This window comes from Danio rerio, chromosome 6 (assembly GCF_052040795.2).
Source record: "Danio rerio strain M-AB ecotype USA chromosome 6, GRCz13ab, whole genome shotgun sequence".
NCBI classification, from domain to species: Eukaryota; Metazoa; Chordata; class Actinopteri; order Cypriniformes; family Danionidae; genus Danio; species Danio rerio.
In genome coordinates, this window is record NC_141026.1 from 25672916 (window position 1) to 25699792 (window position 26877).

The 26877-nt window shown below is 34.1% G+C and overlaps 1 protein-coding gene and 2 long non-coding RNA genes across 4 annotated transcripts in view; 1 reads left to right on the forward strand and 2 right to left on the reverse strand.

Annotated features, from left to right (window-relative positions):
• LOC147843513 (uncharacterized) overlaps window positions 1-26877 on the reverse strand; it is a 721012-nt gene that overhangs the window by 473193 nt on the left and 220942 nt on the right. The window lies entirely within an intron of this gene.
• pik3r5 (phosphoinositide-3-kinase, regulatory subunit 5) overlaps window positions 4442-26877 on the forward strand; it is a 47130-nt gene continuing 24694 nt past the window's right edge. Inside the window, exons 1-6 of one of the 2 annotated variants that reach the window (XM_087257191.1) lie at window positions 4442-4684; window positions 21210-21320; window positions 23649-23749; window positions 23996-24064; window positions 25189-25327; window positions 25671-25740. In XM_087257191.1, the coding sequence (XP_087113317.1) occupies window positions 21221-21320; window positions 23649-23749; window positions 23996-24064; window positions 25189-25327; window positions 25671-25740 (479 nt within the window). In that variant the 5' untranslated portion in view covers window positions 4442-4684; window positions 21210-21220. Of the gene's footprint in view, window positions 4685-19035; window positions 19077-21209; window positions 21321-23648; window positions 23750-23995; window positions 24065-25188; window positions 25328-25670; window positions 25741-26877 lie in introns of those variants that run through there. The other variant, XM_087257190.1, reaches the window with a different exon arrangement.
• On the reverse strand, window positions 13071-19025 carry LOC141386264 (uncharacterized). The gene is made up of 3 exons (XR_015493665.1): window positions 18900-19025; window positions 16065-16113; window positions 13071-13359 (listed from the first exon to the last, which is right to left on the reverse strand). It is a non-coding gene; the product is annotated as an uncharacterized LOC141386264 (long non-coding RNA).

Genomic DNA, 26877 nt, shown 5'->3' on the forward strand with positions numbered 1-26877 from the left:
TGCAAATTGGAGTAAAAAAAAAAAACACGGTAAATGCAGATAGAACCTTCTCTTTCTGAAAAGTCATTTGGAATTATAAGGTTCTATCTGGCAGATCATTCATTGAACCATTACTTTTCAAGAAATACAATAAAAATATATATATAACGTGGTGTAGTAACAATATGTTGATGCTTGAGAAAGTAAAACTTTTGCTTTTTTTAACATTTATTTTATGTTTTAGGATAAATATTTTTTCTTGTTTAAATAAAGCATACAGGGCTGAGCTAAATATTTTGTCCAGTGCAGATGTTAATTTCATTCTAATTAATATGTTAATATTTATTAATTGTTATATTTTATATGAATTATTGAATCATATTTATTGAATTATATGCCCCATGATTAAATAAAGTAGTTGCCCTTCAAGGCTTGATATTAAATTTAAAGACTTTTAAAGAAACTTATGATGATCAAGTGAGTTTAATAAACACTGAAAAGTGTTTCACAGACTATAAACAAATAAATATATTTCCCGTTTAATATAGACATTTTTAAATATATTTATTTTTTAACATTTCATATAACATTTCATCTCAATGTCGGCTATGCGGTGGTGCAGTGGGTAGCACGATTGCCTCACAGCAAGAAGGTCACTGGTTCGAGCCTTGGTTGGATCAGTTGGCAATTCTGTGTGGAGGTTGCATCTACTCCCCGTGTTTGCGTGGGTTTCCTCCAGGTGCTCCGGTTTCCCCCACAAGTCCAAAGACATGCGATACAGGTAATTGGGACAGCTAAAATTGACCATATAGTGTATGGGTGTGATTGAGTTTGTATGGGTGTTTCCCAGTATTGGGTTGCAGCTGGAAAGGCATCTGCTGCATAAAACATATGCTGGATAAGTTGGCGGTTCATTCCGCTGTGGCGACCTCTGATCAATAAAGGGACTAAGCTGAGGCAAAAATGAATGAAGGAATGAATCTCAATGTAAAAAAATGCTTCTAAATCATCACATTTACACACATCTCAATTTTGTGTGGGGCGACATTATTAAGTTGACTGATTTTGTCAAAGTTTCTCGCTGTCAATGGAGCAGTCCGGAAAAATGACAAAAAAAGCTGATCCTAATTGGTCCTCGTGCGTGCATTAAAAATGCTGATTGGCTCACAGATAGAACCTTATAGAACCAAGCTAAAATGCGACTTTGTAGATAAAACCTTTTTGTTTTTTAAATAAAAAGTCTTTAAATGTAAAACATCTCATAAAAAAACATCACATAATGTAAATAAGTTGTCATTTAATAAGAATGTGTCAATAACTCAATTTTGAAGAAAAAAAAATGTCAGATAGAACCTTATAATTCTAAGGTGACGAAATATTTAATGTTTTCTCTCATTAACTTAACTTTATTTGTAAATATACATCCTTTCTTGTCATTCAGACCTGCAACACATTTCCAAAACAGTTAGGAAAGGAGCAATTTAGGGGTAGCAATCAGGTAAATTGGTTAATCACCAAATGATTGAAATGTTTAAAAACAATGTTCCTCAATAGGAAGACATTTGGATATTTCAACTTCAACAGTGCATAAAATAATTTAAATATTCTAGGAATCTGAAGGACTTTCAGTGCATAAGGGCACTGATAAAGACAATAGCACATGCCTAAGGTGATCATCTGTGATTTCTGATCCCTCAGGTGGCACTGCATTAAAAATTATCATTCATATAAACAATATCACCACATGGGTTAGGGACTTCTTTGGCAAACTTTTGTCAAGTACCACAATATGTTGTTATTATGTTGTTACATCCACAAATGCCAGTTAAAACTGTACTGTGCCAAAAAGAAGCCCTATGTTAACAGTGTTCAGAAGGGACATTGACTTTTCTGGGCTCAGGGCCATCTGGGATGGACCATCACACAGTGGAAACTTGTACTGTGGTAAAATGAATCATGTATTTTTTTTGGAGAAATAGACTGTGCATGCTCCATACAAAAGAAGAAAAGGATCATGCAGACTGTTTAAAGCAACAAGTCCAAACGCCAGGGTCTGTCATGATAGAGAATGTGTGGTGCATTTTGAAGTGCAGGAATAATGGGACAAAATTATACCTGAATCACTTCATCACTTGTTTTCAGCCCCTAAACATTTTTTAAGTGTTGTGAAAAGGAATGGAAACATTAAAAAGTGGTAAATGCTTTAATGATCCAACTTTTTTTTAAATGTGCTGCAAGAATCAATATTGGAATTTGTTTATTTCAGGAAAAAAAAACTCAATAAAGTAAAATACGTTAAATAATGTGTGGTATTGCAAGTCAAAGTAAATTTAGATTTTGTATTCTCCACACTGTCCCAACATGTTCTCCCTGCATTCGCATGGGTTTCCTCCGGGTGCTCCGGTTTCCCCCACAGTCCAAAGACAAGCAGTACAGGTGAATTGGGTAGGCTACATTGTCTGTAGTGTATGAGTGTAAATGAGTGTGTATGGATGTTTCCCAGAGATGGGTTGCAGCTGGAAGGGCATCTACTGTGTAAAACATGTGCTGGATAAGTTGGCAGTTCATTCCGCTGTGGGAATAAGCCAAAAAGAAAATGAATAAATGTATGTTTATACACACACACACACACACACACACACACACACACACACACACACACACACACACATATATATATATATATATATATATATATATATATATATATAAATATAAATATAATATAATATATAATATAAATTCAGTCCTTTTTTACATTCAGATTACAAATACTTGCAAATATATTTATAAATCATAATACTTAAATACTTAAAAAATACTTAATACTTAAATACTTAAAAAATAAAAACATGAGCTGACATTTGGTGTCCATTGTAATAGTTGCATGCATGGTCTTAAGTGGATTCCAAAGTGATCATATTATATTAATATATTTCTAGCTTTCATTTTAGGAAGTCCAACCATTATTTTTTCATACATATTACCATGTTATAGTTTAACCATTGTTTAATGCTGTGCTGATACATCAATCATGCACTGCATGGGAATGTAGGTTCCTTACACTTGCTATTTTTGTGTATTAAGTAGTCAGACTCAGACCACTAGATGGCAGTATTATATTTCAACCAAGTCAGCCTCAGAGTCAAACCTTGTAAACATTGTGTTACCTGTTACATCGTGAAATTAACCATTACATATTGTGCGTTTTCTGTGCTGATCTCTCAGTTAAGTTCCTATTTTGGATCAGCCATAAAATTGAGTTCTACTATTTGCGATGCCTTTATTACAGTTAAGCTGACTAATGCATATGTGATTTTTGAAAAGGGAAGAGACTGACAAAAAGAGATAGACGCTTACTGTACAAAATGCAAATGTTGGCCTTAGGGGAACTGGTCTTACTTTGAGTATACAAGCTGAGTTGGCAGTTAGACTATAGAACGAATTCAGAAAATCATGGCATTTTACATCAGGGATGGACAACTTGGATCCAGGAAATGCCCATCCGCCAGAGTAACAGTTTTGAAAGCATTATGGCATAGGGGTGCGCTTTTCCAAATGAAACGCAATGGTGTGACACCAAACAACTTCCCTCACAAAAAGATCATATGGACCTGAAGTGTCAATTAATCCTTAAGGGCTCTTTGAAGTGGACACTTTTTTGAGCACTTAGGTGTGGAATGACAGCATGATTATTTTCACTCTGAAGTGCTTTTGGAGGGCGATATATCTTGTTTTGATTGCACTGATTGATTAGTTTGTCGAGGTGTGTTTGATTAGGGTTGGAGCTAAACTTTGGTAAAGTCTAGAAGGTATAAAGGGACCTAAATAACATAACATTTTGTGACACTGTACAACATTACTTTTATTTTTACATTACTTTGAGGGGTAGGTTTAAGGTTGAGGTAGGTACAGACGTTAATAAAACGCAACATTTAATAGCTTAGTAACTAAAATGGGGAAAAAGTAACTTTTAGCCACAGCTGTCTCCCTTTGAGCCACAACCCTGAACTCAGCAGGACAGTGGCCCTCTAGAATTCATCTCTGATTTACATATTATAACCTAATAAAAAGATTTGCATTTATAATATAATATAATATATAATACAAAAATTGTTCAAAATAATTTTATATTATTATATTTTGATTATCTGACTAGACTGTGACATAGGGAGCCTTATATAACATACAGGTTTCACTTTTTGAAACTAATTATTGAAATAAATGGACTTTCCCTCGATATTCAAATTCTCTGGCACATACCTGTACTGTAAATATATGCCTAGATAGATTTATTGTGCAGTAATTTCAAAAGGCAGTAATTTCTAAGATAAGCTTGCCATTTATGGCAAGTTGCCATCCTTGGCATTAATAAAACTAAAGCATATATGAAAGAACAAAGCCTGAGTGTGTGTCAAACCTCCTCCCACTGTCTTCCTCTTTGGTTTTTCTGCACCTTCTCATTCTGAGTTCCTGTTTAGTCACAGTAAAGCGCAGCAGAAGTGCTAAAAACTCCTGCTCCTGTTGTTGTAGCCGTTTGTTCAGCGTGTCTATAGGCTGATTTCACCTGATGCTGAAGCATGTGCTAACATTTCAGCCTCTTTTCATCAGAAGTGCTGGATTACACGGCAAGGACATCGGTTCTGTCTCACTGCGCACTCTGATAAAAGGCAAAGACATCATGGGGAGAGGCTAACAACACCAGGTAAGTCATGGCTGTTGTGAATTCCCATATCACAATTATTTTCTGTAGCACAGGAAAATAATTAAACTACAGAATTACAACTTTACCTAGGTGAACAAAATGTGCAGTTGAATTCAAGCCTGTCATTGATTTGCAAGCCAATATTAGGAAGAAAACACTTTTCGAAGATGTTTTGAAGAACTCCAGAGTTTCAATATGCTAGAAAAATGAGTTTTAAGATTATAAATGTTCATAGCTGTAGATGAAAGGAGGAAACTTTACTATTCACTGGTTTTGTGCAGTGATGCATGCAGGATACCTTTTTATAATCATAGCCTGTTAAATGCTATTCACTTATAGTATATGAATGTAGTAGAACAGCACAGTTGTGCAATTTGCAGTATACATCAGTATTTGTGTGTGTTTGTGTTAATTTACATTATTGTATTCGACTGAGTTTAAAATTTGGATTAATCTTTACTTTGATGGTCCACTTAAGAATTTTTGTTAGAGTACTAGAAGGCTGTTTTGTTAAGTTATCAGAGGTTAATAGAATAAGTTTGCATGAACTTGCAAATGTATTTTTTAATCAGTTAGCAGAACAGAAACTGTAAGTCGATATTAACCACATAGTCAGATAGACACTAGTTGTCATGTAGCTGTAAAGTTATTAAAGTAAATAGAATGTCTAAAGGGAACCAGCAAAACCTAATTTTGTAAATCTTATGAAACTAGTATGTATTTGTAGATTAAAAACAAATATGAGTAAAATATACTGTACTGCAGTACATGGAGAAAGCAATAGCCATTTTCTGTCTTCCTCTGTAGTAAACGGTCAGATGTAAAACAGTGGTGAAGTCTAAGATCTTATCACGTTCACGTAGCAGACTTACAGAAACCTTTCTAGTATTTACACAGAAGGTAATGGTGTGATATCCAGTACAGTGCATGACAAGGTGTGACAGGCCATTAAATATATTTTCTTCTTGACATACATATTGTACATATGTATTTATACATTATAAAGTCTGCAGTTTTAAGTGGAGTTTGGTTGTTAAATGCAGTCAAATAAACACCATGTTCCATCACATGATTTAGATTCTGTTGGAGCTTTATGCACTGGTGAATTCACAAGTCAATCATTCATATTTGATGCACTTATTAATTCATGAAATGCAAACATTTTTCCAACTAATTCTGGTGTCTAAATTTATAAGTCTTTTTACTTGCAAAATAGGATTCCATTTAATGTTGTCTAGAATATTCAAATGATGTATTTATTTTCATTATCCCCATAGCATATGAAAAAAGGTCATGCTTATTTTGCAAGAACTGGCCTTCAGTGTTTTGCTTGACTGCAGGAACAAGTGTGATAGAACAGCTTTAGAGCTTCTCCTTTTCATGCACAATAGTATTCAACAGAAACACATGCATAAGGAAGTTTGTTTTATATATATATATATATATATATATATATATATATATATATATATATATATATATATATATATATATATATATATATATATATATATATATATATATATATATATATATATATATATATAAATAACAAACTTCCTTATGCATGTGTTATATATATTTTCCCAGAGAAGGGTTGCGGCTGGAAGGGCATCTGCTGCGTAAAAAATGTGCTGGATAAGTTGGCGGTTCATTCCACTGTAGCGATAATAAAGGGACTAAGCCGAGAAGAAAATGAATGAATATATATATATATATATATATATATATATATATATATATATATATATATATATATATATATATATATATATATATATATGTGTGTGTGTGTGTGTGTGTGTGTGTGTGTGTGTGTGTGTGTGTGTGTGTGTGTGTGTGTGTAGTGCTTGCTCATCAGTAAGTTAGAAGTGTCAAACTATATTATATTCACAACACTAGATGGTGGGGTACTTTAAAGTATGCATAATTTTACAAAATCACATGTGTAATTGATGCAAGTGTAAGTTGCAATTGCTTAATACAGCTTAAGTGGAATGACACTTAAAAATAGACCATTGACCAAAATACAGTTAATGCAAAGTCTTTTAAAGTCAAAGGACAGAGATTGCAAAACTTGAGACTGGAAATGAAACTGTATGAACACTTCGGTGGTGATGGTAATTGGTTTCAACAATGTGTTCAACCAATAAAATGTCATTGTCATATACATTTGAAGTCAGAAATTTTAGCCCCCCCTTTGAATTCTTTTCAAACAGAGCATTTTCACATTATGTCTGATAACATATCTTCTTTTAATAAAAGCATTTATTTTTTAAACATTTTAAGGTCAAAATTATTAGCCTTTTTAAGCTATATTTGTTTTTGCTAGTCTACAGAACAAACCATCGTTATACAATAACTTGCCTAATTACTCTAATCTGCCTATAGTTAACCTAGTTAAGCCTTTAAATGTCACTTTAAGCTGTATAGAAGTGTCTTAAAAAATATCTAGTCCAATATTATTTACTGTCATCATGGCAAAGATAAAATAAATCAGTCATTAGAAATGAGTTATTAAAACTATTATGTTTAGAAATGTGTTGAAAAAATCTTCTCTCCGTTAAACAAAAATTGGGGAAAAATATAAACAGGGGGGCTAATAATTCTGATTTCAACTGTATATACTGTATGTACTCTGTAAAACCCAATACGTTAAGGTAACTCAAACCAATTGAGAAAACGGATTGCAACAAACTATTTAAGTTAAAAATATAATCCTAATGAGAACTGTGAACTTAATTCATTTGAATAAACGAAGCAATTTTGAGCACAGTAAAACACATAAAATGAAGAGTTGAAAAACTAATCTATATGAGTACTGTGTACTTACTCCATTTAAGTTGAAGTAATGAGTTAACACTCATATCATTTAATAAAGTTGACTTGGGTTTTACAGTGTATGATTTAATATATAAAGTGTTTCAAAAATGCCTTGATTCTCACAATCATATTCAAATTTCATTAGATTGTACCAACCATATTCAGAATATATTACAGTTTTGTCAGTTTAAATGGCTGTCACATGCAGAATGTTTTTTTTTTCCATCAGCCAGCTCCTCTGTACAGAATTCGTTAGGTTTGAGTCATAATTTGAAGTGAAAGTGACTCCTTTAGAATCCGACTAGGCGTTGGTTATGTCTCGCATGAAAGAAACAGTAAAGTTGTTTTGTGTTAAACCTCTTCCTGTTTGTACGACAGCAGGGTTTATATCTTCTCTATCAATTTTTTATATTTCTTACTGTTTAAACCTGTGAGCTCTTTGCACCTGCCATGCACAAAATATATTCCTTTCCAAATTTAGCCTGGGCTTTATTTAGTCTAATCCAACGACACTCTTATTTACCTATAATGTATATATAGAAACAAATATTCGCCATGCATTCTACTCAGTCATACTGGTCATTCACAATTGGATAGACACTGAGAATTTGTGTAAAACAGAATTCAGAACAACAGATTGTGTGTTCAAAGTATGTACAGTATTGCATTTTTAAAAGGACACTTGTATCTTTCACAATCCAGGGATGTTCGTGTATTTACCCGACAGACAGAAAAACCACTGAACTAGTTCCGATTGAAAGTGAACATTTACTTTCATCTCTATGATTTATAATAAAAGTGTATATATAGCATACTTTAAAATGTAAGTGAGTTAAATAAGTAAGCTCTATACATGAGAAATAGTTTAAGTAATCAACAATATTTTAATTATTCTAAACCCTGGGTAAAATGGAATGGGCTTCTTATCATACACCTAATGCTAAAAATTTATTAATTTCACATTGTGCATACCCAAATGTTGGGTTAATGTCTTTATTTGCATATTTTTTTTAAGCAATCAAATGTGAATTTTCTGAGAACTCCATCCTGTATCATATGATTTCAGACAAACAATTCAGAGTAAAACACTCTATTTGTCATATCAAATGGTTTATTATAGTCATTATGGCATGGCATGAATGCAGAATTTTATATTACCAACAGCAATTAATGTGTCTCTTCACCAAAACTTCACCAACCAAATAATATAAAATGTCACTACTAACAATTTTCCCACTGAACCCTGAAATGACGGTTTATATATAAAGTATATTCACGCCATGTTGTACTAGGAGACTAGGAGAAAAACACTCCACTAATTTTCAGATAGCTGTGACTTTTGCAATGTGGTCTTGTACAACCTGAGCGCTGCAGATTCATTCCGGTACTATAAATATTATAATTCTGAGGTTATTAACAGTTCCGAGCAGAACATAATGTTCTTTAAATTACAGGAGGGTGGACAACCCCCCGGACTCGACTGGAAATTACACTCATGTAGTATGGCTCATATAGTATGATTCAAATATAACATAAACTAAAATATCTCAATTATTGTAGAGTACCTTAATTAATAATGTACTTTATACCATTTTCTACAATATACACTGTAAAAAAATGTGTAATTTTATGGTTTATTTCCGGCAGCTGGGGTACCGACAAAAAAGTAAAATAACAGACGTTAAATTAAGCCGGAAATAAACCACATTTTTTTACAGTGTATACACCACAATTTACAGAGCTAAAAGCTACACAAGCTATATAACAGTATAGTCAAAGACTATAAACCAGGGGTGCCCAAACTCGGTCCTGGAGGGCCGGTGTCCTGCATATTTTAGCTTCAACCCCAATTAAACACATATAAACCAGCTAATCACGCTCTTTCTAGGTATACTAAAACTTCCAGGCTAGTCTGTAATCTATGCAGGTCACCAGCCCTCCAGGATCGAGTTTAGATACCCCTGCTATATACCACTTCAATGTGGTGATGTCACTGGTCCATGAACATTTCTTCCTTGTTATCAAACTATTTCATAACTGTAACAAGAGGCAATTCAATCATATCTCAGTGTTAAAACAGCCATCATAACATTATTTATCAATATGTGGCTCCTTTTAGATTCTCAGAAGTTACAAAAAGTAAAAATGTGAAACAGTAAATACGCTGGGACCATTGTTTTTGTTTACATTCGTCAAAATGGTATATAGAATACACAAGACATGTCACTCGTTTGTTTTGAATGGAGAAAAGTGTAACGGTCAATATGGCTAATAAAGCCCGCCTTCTAGTACAAGAGCCAATCGCCGATCGCTATATGGCGAATAAATTCCGCCCTCTAGTACAAAAGCCAATAATCGATCTGTATAGACTGACAATACTCTAGAGGAGGGGCTTAGACCAGACGTGAGTTTCTGCAGATTTTGTATAATTCAAACATTTAAAGATGAAACTTATGGGACATTTGTTTAGTTTTATTGGTTATTGGTAAAAGTACCATTACTTGCCTAAAAATGTAGCGTGAGTAGTGTAAAAGTACCTGTTGTAAATATTACTCAAAGTAGAAGAAAAAAGTAGCCCTTTTAAAAGTACTCATGAGTAGTGGGTAGTGAGTATTATGCTGTTAAAAGTAGATGCATTTACATGTAATTTGTGGATGTGTGTTTGTAAGCCTAACATTCTGTAGTGCATTTAGTTACTGCCCAGCAGGCACACAACATCATTAGAAGATAATATTAGGTTAGATTTAGGTTGTGATATCAGGGGACCAAAATTCAATGTCTAGCCAGCGTTTAAGGACAACACTATTTTGATGTCCAATAATTACATCAAATAATGTTGATATTTGGTTGATTTTAGGTTGTTAGAAAGTGACCAAAATCCAATGTCGAGCCAACATCTTAAACCACCATCCTATTGATGTCAAATACTGACATTTATTTATCAGTTATGGCAACCAAAATTCAACGTCTGATAGATGTCATGCTGGTAACGTCGACACAACGTCAAGCTGTAACATCATTAGACGTTGATATTTGGTTGGTTTTAGGTTGGACGTTGGACAGTGACATCGGGCTGACGTTGAGTACTGATGTAAACCCAAAAACAATTTCAATCTGACGGCATGTTGACGTCTTGTGCCTGGTGGGTGTTTAAGGCCATTTTGTTCATCATACAGTAAATATCCATCATCTTCTCATCAGTGACATGCATCTAAACCAGGGGTGCCCTGTCCTGGAGGGCCGGTGTCCTGCAAAGTCTAGTTCCAATCCCAATTAAACACTCCCGGGCTAGCTAATCAATCTCATACTAGGCTGTCTAGAAACATCCGTTCAGGTGTGTTGAGGCAAGTTGGAGCTAAAATCTGCAGGACATCGGCCTTCCAGGAATGTGTCTGTTTCTCAGTATGCGTTTTTCAGCGGTCTTGCTTTCTTGTGTTCTCGTGTACCGTCATCATAAGCTGCCAAAGTTCAGTTCCAATACTGAAGATCGCAAGAACAGAGGATGCGTGAAACTTCCCAGATGTAATCTTGATATCGAGGACGCACCGATGCAGACTTGAGCGCCGATCTCGCTCTAGAATTCCCAGAAGTCATTGTGACTGGAGGTGGGAAGTGCAGCATTTTATTTAGATTTATTATTAAAGTTCAGCGATTTAACTTATTTACCTCAGGAGTTTCCCTAAATGAAACAGTGAAAGTAAACATTACCATGGACATCTTAATAAAGGAATAAAGACATTAAGGGTATTTGTTTGCTGAAATTCGTATTAAAATCAGTTTTATTTATATTGTGCAGAGTATATTAATATATATATATTTTTTATGCACAGTAAATCTTTTTAAAAGGGGGAAAACAAATATTTGTATGAATGCGGTAATGTTTAAATAATTTACCATTTAAAACACGTGAAGGTCATGTGACCATTAGGAAGAATGCAGCATCTCATTTCTCAAAGAACGCGTTCTCTGCCCTCGCGGTCTCCCATGTTCGTTCTTCCAAGGACACCTGGCAAGACGGGTCTCCACAAGAACGCAAGTCCGTTCTTTACATTCTTGGAATCAAGAAACAGCCTGGGTTTGGGCATCCCTGATCGAAACGGTCTCTGGGTCAATGCGTGTAAATATTTAAAAAATCTTCTATGACACTTAATGCTTCCAAACAGTTTGGTGCAATGTAAAGTGCACATGTCTTAAAGTAGTTCATTATGATGTGATTTACCTTCTATGTATGATTTGATTGGACATGAATTACAGGACTGATTCTTCTAATTCCCATAGACAAGAAAAAATAAAGTGACTGCGGGTTGAAGGAAAGTAGTGAGAGTAAAAGTACAGGTACTGCACTAAAAATGTACTCAAGTGAGAGTAAAAGTACACATTTTTAAAACTACTCAGTAAATTACAATTTCTGAGAAAAAGTAATTAATTACAGTAATTTGAGTATTTGTAATTAGTTACTTTACACCACTGGTTACTCCAAAAATGAAATTTAATCATAAGCTTGGCAAGCAGTTTTGGAGAATTTGATGTTTTCCCATTCAGAAAGAAGGCCCAAGCATACTGACCGAGAGGCGTTTCAAAGACGGCCGCCGAGTAAAATTACTTGTCTTAAAGGGACTTTAGTAGTGTAAACAGTATTTACAACAGCGTATCATGTCACAATATTTGATGCTACATGAAGATGTAGCATCCTTTTGTTGTAAATACTCTAATTTGTACAATATAATCCATTTTTTTACTACAGTAGGGTTCAAAAACACTGCAGTATTTTATATGAACTCCTAATGTATCTTTTTATGTAACCTTGTCTGCAAAAACTCTACAATGTTAGCAATAATAACATGCTACCTGGTTGTTGGACAGTAATGTCTACAGTGGCTACATTCAGGGTTTCTGTTCTCTTCTCTGCTTCTCATAAATTTGAGTCTGCTGTGTTTTGTTGCATAGTTGAATCATAGGGGTTAATTAAAAGTACAACATAAGCTGAATTATTTGTGTCCCTTTCCTAAATGGTTTACAGATATTTTTAATGTCCTTGCTGTAATCACTTAGTTTGCCTATGTCTATACGGTATTGCATGTGATTGGCTGTTGGTTTGTAAGTATCTATTGCACACTTGATAACACATTGCAGAAATGACACTGGGTAAAAAACAGTGCCTGCCCTGCTTCTAAACTAAACTCTTCCAGGGCTTGACAATCTGTTGAAAATCCTTAAAAAACAAGAAAAACCTAATATTAAAAAAAAAAATCTATTATTCAAAATAAGTAATTTATTTATTTATTTCATATGATTTTACTTGTTTCCTCATTTCATTAAGTACAAAAAAACAGTACCTTTCAGTTCACTGTTTTACACAACCCATACACTGACACTGAGTTGAGCGTACAGTTCCCACAGGTACCAATAGAGGCTAAAAGGAAAGAATAGAGTTCCTCATTTCCGCCCAGACGGGAGCAAATCAGCATCCTGGTTCTGGTAAATATTGCTCTGTGATAGATCCCTGTATCTGCTTAACTGGGCCACTGTGTCGGCACTGGCAGCAGCATATAAAAGGAAGCACTTACCGTTGAATGTTGTCACTATTGTTTGACTGCTGTTATTTCCTAAAACGATCGCGGCAGGGGGAGTTTGGTCGTATTGTTACTAGAGGGAGGGATGTGAATGAGAAGACTCCGGGCTCACAGGAGAAGGCGCATGGGGGATATTGGTCCCCATCAATCAGAGACTCCACACAATGAGCGTCGACCCCCTCGTGGTGTGGGAGTCTATCACTGCGGCCGATCGCACCACAACAATGGAGCAACACCTGTTTCCTCGGCAAAGCTCGGGAGCAATCTTCCTGTACAGGGCTGTTGGAAATATGATCAGGAGAAGGAGCTGAGGTGAACCTTCATGCTGGGTCACAATGGGATCTTGAATCAGCTTAGATAAACTGAGGATCTTATTAGACATACTGTTACGATAAGGCTTTATAGCAGGGAAGTTAAACTAAATTCCTTGAGGGGCACAGCCCTGCAGAATTTAGTTCCAACCCTAAATAAACACATCTGATCAAACCAATGGAGTCCTTCAGGCTTGTTTGAAACCTACAGGTAAGTGTGTTGGAGCAGGGTTGGAACTAAACCGTGCAGGGCTGCGACCCTCCAGGAATTGAGTTTGTCATCCCTGCTTTAGAGGGTGTTCGTTGTTGATGTATTTTGTTTCAGTGGTCTACTTTTTAAATTGACTATACAGTAAGTACAGTGCATTTAAAAGTAGGGGGAAGCAGGGATAAAAAAAGATAATGTTTTGGACAGAAATTTGTTTTTGCTATGGTTACTAACTCACAGCTGTGGTCTATCAATATCAAGTGGTATTCTGTACTAATGTTAAACAACTTCAAAATAATTTCACTAAGGACAAAAATAGCAGACAGTGTCAAAAGTAACCCAACAATAAATGATGGATTTACTGGCTTCCTTTTGTTTATAGTAAACATAGCTGACTATGGCATTGATAATATGTTGACTGCAAACATATTTTGAACTATTTTATATTTGCAAAAAATATTTTCATTTTAATGTATAATATATTTATAAAACATCTAAACAAAAACACTGCATGCAATATGGAAGTGAAAAACAACTGGCTCTTAGCAACGGTGATATAAAATTAGTAACAGTAACAGTGTTACTTTTATCCCAACAAGTGCTATTGCCTTTAATATTCATTGCACTTTTAAAATGTACGTGCAATAGCATAAAAAATAATCTGTAGATTGATGATAACTGTGACATATGAGACACAACTTGTGGTTAAGAAAAAAAATAAATACCACTGAAGTAATTTACTTACTGCACTTAAAATCCAAGAGACACTGTAAATAAATGGAAAACAAATCAGGGCTTAGAGGAATTTGCTGTCACATTTATCCCCGCTTTCCCCTATACAATACATAAAATTGTACGTCAACAGAAAATAAGCAGACAATAATAATTGGCAGTTGCAGTTTTTTGACCAGTCATTTACAATTCAATGCTGCTTTAGGGAGGCTTAAACTGTACACTATTGACAAAAAATTTCAAAGCGCAAGCTATCCCATATTTGTCTGCATAAATGCTTATTACGGGTTTAATCTACAGGCATCTGTGAGTACAAAACTAAATCCACACTGTCTAATTTCAAGACAGCTAGTTTTTATGTGGTTTGCCTGTTCGTCCCCACAATCAAAGCATCAAGTCGGTAAAGCAGAACTCCTGTGAAGGTAAAGATTTTCAGAAACTCTGCTTGCAGTATTACAGTATAAGCATTTTGGCTCTGATGTTAGAATGTGCGCTGTGTGCTGCTATCTCTTTTGTTTACATGAGGTGAGTCTGTGCACTTACAGGAACCAGTAATTAAAAAAAAAGATTGTTTTAAATGACGAAATAAAAATAAATATGTACTTGAGGACTAGGCCTAAAACCATGGTAGACTCAAAGACTGCATTTAAGCAGTATAGTATTGTTTCTGCTTTTTAGTCTGATAGTGATGTGAATTCAGATATTATAATTCAAAGTTGCCATTTCCATTACTTGTTTTTATTCATTCATTTTCTTTTCAGCTTAGTCTCTTTATTAATTCGGGGTTGCCACAGCGGAATGAACCGCCAACTAATCCAACTGCAACCCATCTCCGGGAACATCATTTGTTTTACATAAAATAATTCAAAATGTGGGGTGGCATGGTGGCTCAGAGGTTAGCACTGTCGCCTTACAACTGGTTTGCATCCCGACTGGGCCAGTTGGCGTTTCTGTGTGGAGTTTGCATGTTCTCCAGGTGTTTGCGTGGGTTTCCTCAGGATGTTCTGGTTCCCTCCACAATCCAAAGACATGCGCTATAAGTAATTCGGTAAACAAAATTGGCCGTGGTGTTTGTGTGTGTGAAAGCGAGAGTCGATTAGTGTTTCCCAGTATTGAGTTGCGGCTGGAAGGGCATCCCCTGCATGAAAACATACGCTCATTCAATAGTTGGAAGTTCATTCCACTGTGGTGACCCGGGATAAATAAGGGACTAAGCTGAAGGAAAATGAGTGAATGAATTCAAAATGTGGATTTTGACCTTTTATTGTCTGTTCATATTTGTTTTCATTTTTCAGTGCAGCAGTGTTGTGTAAATAATCAGTCAATAGAATGTTTAATGGTGTTTAAGTGAAGTTTCATAAACTAATTTTGAGAGGAGCACGTGATATGATTGTGCACCGCTGGCCACTCATCCGTAATCAGTAATAATCCAATCAGAATGATCTTAGCTTAATATAAATGGATCACTTTCTCCTTATTGCACTTCGTTTTGAAAGAATCCCCCCTTCCACCCCATCTCCTCCTTTTTCTCCCCTTCTAAAGGGGGAGCGATCGAGACCTACCTGATCTCGGTTCTCCTGATATGCTTCTAGACCGGGCGGGAGCCCTGGGCTCAAATATCTCTAAGCTCAGGGTTCTCTCCCGGGACAGCATGCCAAACCTGCTATAAGTGCCAAGCATATCTAAGAGGGAACTCTTGAAATCATATTTAAATAATCTAAATAATGCATTACCTTATACTGTTCCTGTCATCTTGCCAATGATGTGTAATTGTTCTTTATACTGAAAAGTAAAAGGTGTAGAATCAGTTTTCATTCAGAAAGCTTGTGTAAATTTCACAATTAATTACAAAGAAACATTTGAAGTTGAAAAAAGTGAGACAAACTGAAATAGAATTGTCTTTGTAAACAAAAGATCCAATCCTCTGAACATTGTGTTGTTTTGTTTACTCAGGTAATGTGTAAAATGGAAAAAAAAGCATTTCCTGCTCTAGTTATTTGTAAAATAAAAAGTTAAATCCAAATTTTGCAAGATAGCTGACTCAGGATAATGTACTTCAAGCAAAGACTAAAGTTTCACTCATCTTGTTCATAATCTGTACACCCCTCATATCTCTTTGCTTAACATAGGAAGTTTGTTGGGATTGTGTTTTGTTGCCCAGATGAAATCATCCTCTCGCATAAGAGGATGTGAACACATCCTTTTACGTGTCAACAAGGTCACTTCCACATTTTCAGAGGTTGCAAAACGAACAAAGGACTATAGGCATCTGACCGACTGACAGCTGTTTTGCTCCACTTTAATCCTTTATTATGCCATTTATCAGACCATTGATGCAAACCGGATCTAAACAATGCTTCTCAACCACAGGGCCACAATGATGGCTTAAACGATGGTATTTAGATGACAAAATTCTAGAATCAATGGCTAGATAGAAATTGCTATGATAATAAACAAAAGCATATAAAAAAGTTAATAAATCAAGTGGCTTAGTTTAAATAGTATAACTTATTTTATGGGAAATATTAGGAACCAGCAATCTATAACAAACATTTAATATATTTATTTAAATATCAAACTTGGGGGTTTGGCAGTAAAGAAAAGTTAATTATATATATATATATATATATATATATATATATATATATATATATATATATATATATATATATATATATATATATATATATATACATTTACATATATATATACAGTTGAAGTCAGAATTATTAGCCCCCCTGAATTATTTGCGCCTCTGTTTATTTTTTCCCCAATTTCTGTTTAATGGATGGAAGATTGTTTCAGCACATTTCTAAGCATAAGAGTTTTTAAAACTTATTTCTAATAACTGATTTATTTTATCTTTGCCATGATGACAGTAAATAATATTTTACTTAATATTTTTCAAGACACTTCTATACACCTTAAAGTGACATTTAAAGGCTTAACTAGGTTAATTAGGTGAACTATGCAGATTAGGGTAATTAGGCAAGTTATTGTAAAACAATGGTTTTAAAAAAATAGCTAAAAGGGGTTAATAATTTTGTCCCAAAATGTTTTAAAAAAAATTAATAACTGTTTTTATTCTAGCCAAAGTAAAACAAATACCACTTTTTCCAGAAGAAAAAATATTATCAGACAAACTTTGAAAATTTCCTTGCTCTGTTAAAAATCATTTGGAAAATATTTAAAAAAGAAGAAAAAAATCAAAAAAGGGGGCTAATAATTCTGACGTCAACTGTGTGTGTGTGTGTGTGTGTGTATGTGTGTGTGTATATATATATATATATATATATATATATATATATATATATATATATATATATATATATATATATGTATATATATATATATATATATATATATGTATATATATATATATATATATATATATATATATATATATATATATATATATATATATATATATATATATATTAGTCTTTTGTTTCAGTTCACTAAGTCAAGGTGGAGTAAAAAGACATACACTTCAAACATTTATTTCCATTATGCATGACTGGAATTATGTTTCTGTATACAAAAACATAGAGATTATAATAATTTACGCATTAATAAAACATTTTTTTTTTTAAATCTACATTTTACCTAAATTAGTATTTAATGCACTTGCATCTGCATGTGCCATTTCCTATGAAACTAGTCAATGAAAATCAATCAAATGCAAACAGCACATGCGACACAAAGCAGCTTTTTATTCACTTAATGCAAACCGCAATCATAAGTTCAGTGATGAATTAGTTCCTTCCAGGCAGCTTGGCAAGGCAACAATAGAGCGCCATAAGGTCATTATAGGGCTAATATTAAGCTGTTCCCAATACATTGCTCACCAGCCTATTGAGTAACCAACGTTAACACATGTTTAAGGAAAACCTCAAACTGTTTACTATATGTACTTTAAGTTTCATTTTTTTGTATCTCTCTGTACTTGACTTGGAGTTTTTTTGAGTTTTTCTTGTGTTTCTTAATGACTGACAGATGAACATGTGGGTTTTGTGTATCCTTTTGATTTCCCTGGAGTTAACCTCAGCAAATTCCCCTCAGAGACCACATTGAAATGTGAAAAAAAATTGAAAATAAAAATGGAAATTGCATCATGATTGAATTTTTAGCAACGCATGGACAAACACAGCACCTAACATCCCTTTAGATCCAAAAAGAAATCCCCTGACATTAATAGATAAGAAATCATCTAAATCTATTTATAATAAAGTTCTAGTTTTCTTAAGGTCTCTTTGTTAACAGATAGGCTATACTCCCGTGATTTTGACTGTCTCTGACCTTCAGAGGCTATAACACACACACACACAAACCACGGTGCATTTTATTTTAAAACTTTTGTTAATATTTTAAGTATGTAAAATTGATTATTTAAAAAAAGCTTGATTTAAATAATTAACTTATTGTCATTGTTTTTAAAACCCCCTCATTTTCTAAACGTAAAATAAACAAGTGCAATCGTAAATTGTATATGTTTAATGATGATTTAGGCTAGCCATTTAGCATAAACATTTATCAACAGCGACGTTTTGTTTCATAATAAAATGTACCTCGACCTTTGGATTCCCTTGTTTAACAGTTTGTGGCTGTTAAACAAGCAACAGATGAATCGACGATGCTCTGATGGTGACGCGCTTATCAATTTATGCAAATTCGCTTTATGACGCATGACGCTCGATGGGCAGCGCGCGCCTTGCGTGTTCAAGCCATCTGAACTATGTTTAGTGGTAAGTGTTTATGAGAAGCGAAGCAAACCAAGAAAAGCTTTACTCTAGTCTATCATCTTTAGTAGTTGTGGCTTGAGCTTTGAGGTTAATGATTCAGTGTTAATATCTCTTGGTTTGTGGGGATTTTTGTTTTTGTTTTGACATTAGGGAAGTTTTGAGAGTCATATACTAACATAACAACACAGGTATCTGATATGAGCCACATTTATTTTACGTTCAGGCTGATGCACTGATATAATTACCTTAAATCCTGAATTGTTTTCATCCCAATACTTTGTGTCCAATGTGAGTAATTGTAATCATAGATGTGTATAGGTAATGTGCATAGATACCTCTTCTGTGTTTTTTTTTTACCCCAATAAATTATTAAATTAATGTCTTGTTATTAAATAAAGACGTGTTATATTGGAAGAGTCAGAGCTGAATATGGGAAGAGATTTATGGATATTTTATGTGCCTTTAGCACATTATTTGCCATACTAACACAATACAATACAAAATCGTTAGGTAAAGCAACATCTAAGTCATCACAACTTGAAATACTGAGTAAATGCATAGAAAAAACAAACCAATGCATTCGTAGGTTATCCAATTTCTGTTAGAATTTAAGTCTCTGGAGGTTTTACCGAATCTTAGAACTCATTAATTTTGTATTTAGATCACAAATTATAATAGTTTTTTTCAATTGTTGCCCTGTTTGCACTTACTTACCCTTTACATTACAAAATGTACAAACATTTGTAAAAGATTTTGGTCACAAAATTTACTTTACATTAAACTGACTGATTCAAGTTAAATCTTGTGTAATAAAAAAGAAATAAAATTTAGCTTAAAGGGATAGTTCAGTTTTTTTTTAATCTAGAGGTTTACTCACCCCTTACATGTTCCAAAACTTTTTGACTTTCTTTTGTTGAACACAAAAGGAGATATTTTGAAGAAAACTGAAAACCTATTGACTTTCTATAATATTTGTTTGTTGTTCTGTGGAGAAGTCGATGTTTACAAGTTTTCAGCTTACTACAAATGATCATTTCTAGTGTTCAACAGTAGAAAGGTACTCACTGGAACCACTTGAGGTAGAGTAAATCTTGAGTAAAGTTTATTTTTTGGGTAAATTATCACCTGAAATATGGGTAACTTATAAAGATAAGTTAAATTATTATTAAAACTTGCAGTTGTCAAGGAAATTCAGCAGTGGAACAACCTTTAAAAGCTGTATAGTCGTAATGATTTTATCAATATCTCTGTCACTTCTGCACTTTAAAAAACATCCATGTCAGCCAACCTTCAAACATTTTTCTGAACTTGTAAAGTTATAGCACATTCGAAACTTTCATTGACCAGTGACTCACTTGGAGATAAAATGAAATTTAAAAATCCCCCGTATTTTGATCTTTGCATTTAGGGAAATTAGTCTGTTGAAAAGGGAGTTATCTGTTTGTGCCTTGTTTATATATAATAAGTTTACTCTCCTAATATAGTTCCCCCGATCATTTGGATATTGCAGCTTGCATCATGTGTAAACCATCTGCATCAGGTTGAGGTTTTATTTGTTTTCTTTTATCAACATGTCTTTCTGGGCTGTCTGTTCCCAGACTATGTACAGTATAGTATATGTGGCGGTGTTTATTTCTAGATGGCAGGTGCACAGCAGTAAATGGCAGGAACTTTATATGTTACCAGGAAGGAAAACAACAGTAGTACAATCCCCTTAATTATCCCTAAACATGATATTCCCTAGAAATTCTCCGACACCGGGTAGAACATTTTCCTAAATCCCTTTATCATTTACAGATATGCAAAGGATGCTGCATGTTTACTTCCCTGGTAGGAGACAGGCAGATGTGCGTGCGTTTGTTTATGTAGATGCCATTCCCTGGAATGATAGACATTTTATTGACGCTCTTCACTACTTCATTCTGGTTACACAAACGGAATGTAGAGGCTGAAACTGCATTAGAAAGCATTTTTCTTTGACTTATTTGATTTTCCATTTAAATTTAAGCAAGTAGTTCCCATGCCATACATAATACTTTTTTGGTAACAAATTTATCAAGAATTAAGATCAGATGGGAGCCAGTGTGTTCGGTCATTTCTTTTTCTTTAGATAACCTCAGATGTTTTTTTTTAAAGTTCCAGTGAAGATGCAGCACACATCGTGCACAGAGGACCGGATCCAGCATGCTCTGGACAGATGCCTCGATGGACTCCGGCCATCGGAAAACCTGTCACAGTCTTGGAGCGGTAAGCTGATGATGGGCCACTGCTGCTCATGGCTCACTTTTGCTTAACGTCATTGTTTTTCATTTCAATGTTTAACTTCTGTTTTGTAGAATTTCTTTATGTGTTCTCCTTTTGTCATTTTCCGCTTTGGTTTTTAGATGAGCATGTTTTGCAGATGTAAATAAAGGGCATATTTGGTCTGCTAGCAAATGCATTATCTGCACTGTAAAACCCGACAGTCAGCTTTATCTAGTGAAATGAGTGTAGTTAGCTCAAAATTTACTGAAAGTTAATTCTACTCATTTTAGAAGAGTTTTGAACTCAGGGTTGAAGGTAATTAGTTAATTAAATACCTCATTACTTCAACTTAAATTGAGTAAGTTCACAGTAGCTTTTTAACTCAAATGGTTTGTAGCAATCGGTTTCCTTACACTTTGAGTTGCCTTAACCTATTGGGTTTTACCCTACTCAGATGGTTTGAGTTCTCTTCATTTATTTGGTTTTACTGTGCTTAAATTGTATTGTTTACTCAAATGGATGAAGTTCACAGTACTCATTAGGGTTAGTTTTTGTACGTAAATGGCTTGCTGCAATCAGATTCTTCAATAGTTTGTTACCTTAACTTATTGGGATTTACAGTGTGTAATATATGTAAAACGTAATATCTCAAAAATCTAAATATTATTTTGTCTGAATCCAAGAACTAATTTCACAATATACAGTATTTATATATGTTTAGACATCTCTTTTAAGGAGAGTAAAACACACACCCACACAGAGATATGCCATCAGAAATAAAAGAAAATATTATTAATAAGAAAACCCCCGCGCGCAGAAAGTAATGTCTGTCTGTCAGGTCAATAAATTTTTAATAAATTGACTTGATGAAAATGTTACTTTTAGTTTTGTTATAAAGAATTTAAAATTTGTTAAATAATTTTTAAATAGGACTGGGCAATTAATCAAAAAGTAATGTCCAGGTCCATTTTTTCAATTACTTGCCATGCTGTGCGTGGAGTCATGGGACCCCGCTCTGTCAGTTATTTATGATTTATGCTTATTTTATTATTCTGATGTTATACTTCTGCCTTGCACATATGTGCAGTCCAGCGCAGCCTTCGCATACATGTGCACCTCCTAAAAAATGTACTTACACTTCATGACAACATGTATCACAAATTTTGTGATGTTGGTTTGGTAGTGGCGATGACATAGAGTGGGTGGCATAGAGAGATGCGTTTCAGGCAGTGTGTGTTTTAGTTTCAGTTGTTCAACATTTATGTTAAAAAAAAATAAAAAAAACATAGATAGTAGAGAGTGTGTTTCCTTGAATTTTTCTAAAATCAAGTAATGCACCCTTCATTCAAAACTTTTTCCCTTGTAATATGTGAGCATATTAACTGTACAAAACCTGTCCATGAACTAGAGGAGCAAAAACAAAATAGATAAATAAAATATTCATTCATTAATCGTAATCGAGTTAAAATGTTCAATTTATCGAGATTCTGATTTAATCCAATTCCCCCAGCCCTATTTAAAACATTTTCCTTTATTGTTCTTTATTATTCCCGTGTATTATCCTACCCATGTCTTTGCTTGATTTCACCAAGGGTATAAATACTCTGTATTAATTGTGTGTTTCCTCTGGTTGGTGTTTTACAAATGCGGAAACAGTTTTTATTTTTATTTTTTAATCCTGTAATTTTGTATTTTTACTCATAAATTCTAATGATGCTGTTAAAAGTCTGAGCTCTGCAGAATGTGACAAAGTTGATATACTTAGAGAGATGTTATTATGAAAAAGCCTTCTAAAGGAAATGCATTATTTGACACCTTTACTAGAGCAGGAAGCTGCAAAGTCCTTCTAGTAAAACAAAATTGTTGACATCAGCCAATGCAGCTCTTTAAGAAGACAGCAGGAGTTGCCATATATACATCAGTTCACCACAGTTCATGTTGCAAATTGTAGATTTGAGGTTACGCGTAGTCACGAAAACCAATATGATCTGTTGCTCTCGAATTGTGCACCGCAATATGTTCTTTCTCAGAACTCAGACCAAAACTGCGCATCACCATTTAGAGCAGGGAACCCCTTGACCTGACATGAGCAGTGCAGATTTTAGGATAATGGGCTTGTTAACGTGTCCGATAATTAAACAGTCCTTTCCTGTCAGGTGTGTATTTTCAGATCGATTCTTGCCCTTTATTTGTGACTCATTAAGTGTTTTTTGAGGTCATGCACACTAGCAGGAGACTTGTTTACTAGATTTCAATTTGAGGTGTAAGTAACACTTTCACTATGAAGGTTCTCATGTGTTTTTCTCTATGCATGTTTTTGTGTGTGTACAGCGGGCTGGTGTATGAACCGCTGGAGTCTAGAAGAGCTGATTAAAAGAGACCCCGATAATTTTCTCATTCTGCTGCAGCAAATTCTCAGAAAAGCCAGAGAGGTGAGAATGTTTGTATGAATGCGCACCATAGCTGAATACTGCACCCGCAGTGTTACTTTCAGTCACGTTTCTCTAGTGTATGCCCCCTTGTGGGCTCTGCAGTCTTTGACAGTTTAACTTTTAGTCTAAAATTTTAGTGTTAATTAAGCAAAATTATAAAATTTTAAATTAGGATGTTATTGAGGACTTTTTTAAAAGTTTGTTTGCAAATTGTTGATGGTGTGTATGTTTTCACTGCTGTTTTAGGTTCAGCAGGAGTGTCATTATGAGCTTGTGGCCCCTTTGGCTCTCATGTTTGAGTCCACACTACTGCAGGTAAACATCATGGATACTGGAGTTGATTGTTTTGGAATTCATTTAAAAAGATAATCAGAAAATATCCATATATCTCCATTCACCTTTGTAGGTTTTGGGTGTTTAGTGTGATTTTAATTTTTTTTACTTTTAATTAGGTTCAGTTATACATTTTCATGAAAACATTATTAAAGCGATTATGAAAATTGTCAATAAAAAGTAAAAGAACATTTTTTTATATTATCAAATTTTTTATTAATTTGATATAATGTTTAAGTTTAGTCATTTATTTAGTTATGGGCATTTAATTATGCCTTCTCCACTGCATAAAACTGGATTTCTTTGTTACTTCATTAAAACCTTAAAATTTACCATGACTTTTCACTGCTTCACTGCTTTATTTGTTCATTTATTAATTAAGTTATTTATTTATTTATTTATTCGTTCAGTCATTCATTTTACTCAGTTTCATTTAGTTTCTTTCTTTCAGATTTACAATTTGGAAAGAATAATTTTTCTTTTTTTTTTCTTTTTTCTTTTTTTAAATATAAAACAATTTACTTTTTAAATTCACTGTTTTTTGCCTCACTAAATTAAGTTCAGAAACCCATGTACATTTTCCCTATTTATTTCAACTGTTTTGCTGCTATTTATCTTGCAGCGTATAATTAAATAGTTAAAAGGAGCTCATTTTCTTTGGTTTCAGGCTTTGTTATAAAAATTGCTTTAACCCTTTAACTATCCCACCAAAAAAAAAAAAAATGTGGATTCCGTTTCTTTACTCCTAATGTTGCTAGTTAACATACTTAATGTTTTTTTTTTGTTTTGTTTTGTTTTGCTTTGTTTTTTTTTGTTTGTTTGTTTGTTTGTTTGTTTGCTTTGTTTTTTACAATAAAGTCAAAATGAAGTGTAATAGTGCAACAGGATGTTTTAGTTTTTTTTTTTGTAAACAAACAATGCTGCGTGTGTAATTCTTTAAATGACTTTAACAGTCATTATTTACAACAATAAAAGCATGTTCAATCTTTTGGTAGAGGGGCAGTCAAAGGGTTAAGACTGAAATTTTGGGACTTCTTTCATTCATTCATTCTCCAAGGAGCTAATTCAAAAAGCTAAATCACATCTGTCTCTCTTCCTCTTTGCAGATGCCTCTTTGTCCATCCAGTGAAAAGGTTCTGACAGAGGCATGTGAAGTGTTTCATGGCTTTCTAGCATGGCCTGAGCCCTACTGTAGTGTGTGTCGTAACCTGCTCTCCACACTGCATCAAGAGCTTCGAGCTCCAGGTACCACATTCACATCAGTAATCACAATAAAGACTTAGTTTAATCACCAGCACACACAGCTGAGCACATTAATAAAATAACAGCCCATTAAAATTGTCTTAATTCACTAAATAATTACAATAACCGCTCAACTGCAGTGAAATGCTGCCTCTCTGTGGTTTGGAAAAGCGCTGCAGCTGTTGTCAAAAGCGAGCTTTTCACTTTTTGATCAGTTTTGTGAGCACAAGCAGTTCCTTAGGAATTACTTAACATACTTAAACGTCAGTACATTCAAGATTTTGATGTTACATAATGTTGTAACTTGATGAAATTATGTGTTCTTGTGTGTGTTTGCCTGTATCAGGGATTTCGTACCACAGACTGGTAAGAGAGGAACAAGGCCTTGCCACCTCCAGTCAGCGTTCTAAGATCATGTGAGTGTGTTTCCACAGAAGTAGGAGGAAATCCTGTTGTGTCAGTTATTGCTCACCCCTTTGTGGTTGCAAACTTTACCCCTCATTTCCTGTGTCAGTTCTTGGATATTCTGAACTTAGTTTTTTTATTATTATCAGTTTGTTTTAGCATTTCTCTGATAAACCAGACACAATAGCAGAAAATATCTCCCAAAATAGAGTGGAAAAATGCTTTTCCTACTTAGTTTTTCTCTTGTTTGTAGTCCAAATATCTAAAAATCTGTAAATCAAGAAGCGTTTCCTAGACAAGAGAAACATCTAGGGACCTATCGTACACCCGGCGCAATATAGTGCAAGGCATGACGCAATTGTTATTTGCTAGTTTCAGCTTGGCGCAAGAGTCATTTTGACATTTTGCGCCAAGCTGTTTAAATAGCAATAGCATTTGCGCTCATATGTGCGCCCATAGGCATTCTCTAAAAAAGCAGGCGTGTTTTGGTGCGTTGCTATTTTGAGAAACTGTAATAGCCTTTTTTTTAGACCAGAACAAACCCGGTCAAACTCCGGCACAGAGTGCGCCTCGCTTACACACTGCTTAATACACAAGATGTGGAATACGCAAATTTCTTTACATATATATATATATATAAATGAAATATTAAGGATATATAAAGGCTATAATAAGGATATGTATAGGATATAAATATAAAGAATTAAAATATTACAAAACATATTATTTTCTAGGCAATATGAATTTTAAAAACCACTGCCTTGAATCCTTCATCTCAGGAGGCTTTTTCAGTTCATTCAATTTGCTTTTGTATAATGTTATTATTATTAGCTGTATTATTTATTATATCCATATTTATATTTGTTTTATTAAAAACAAGCTTAGATTTGTCCACCTGTCAGGTTTTAGACCATATGGGGGATAGCAGGTATATTTGGAAATAACTCAGTATTTTGAGCACACTTCGTTATTACTGTTCATTAATTTGTTAGCTGGAAATTAGAACTGAACTTTTAACAACTGGCTTTTAAAGGGAATGGGAGATGAGACTCTGATTGGTTTATTCTCAAAACACACCTATAACTCATTAAGAAAATAAACTCAACCCTTTTAGACCATGTGCCACGGCGCAAAGCAGATTTTCCTGT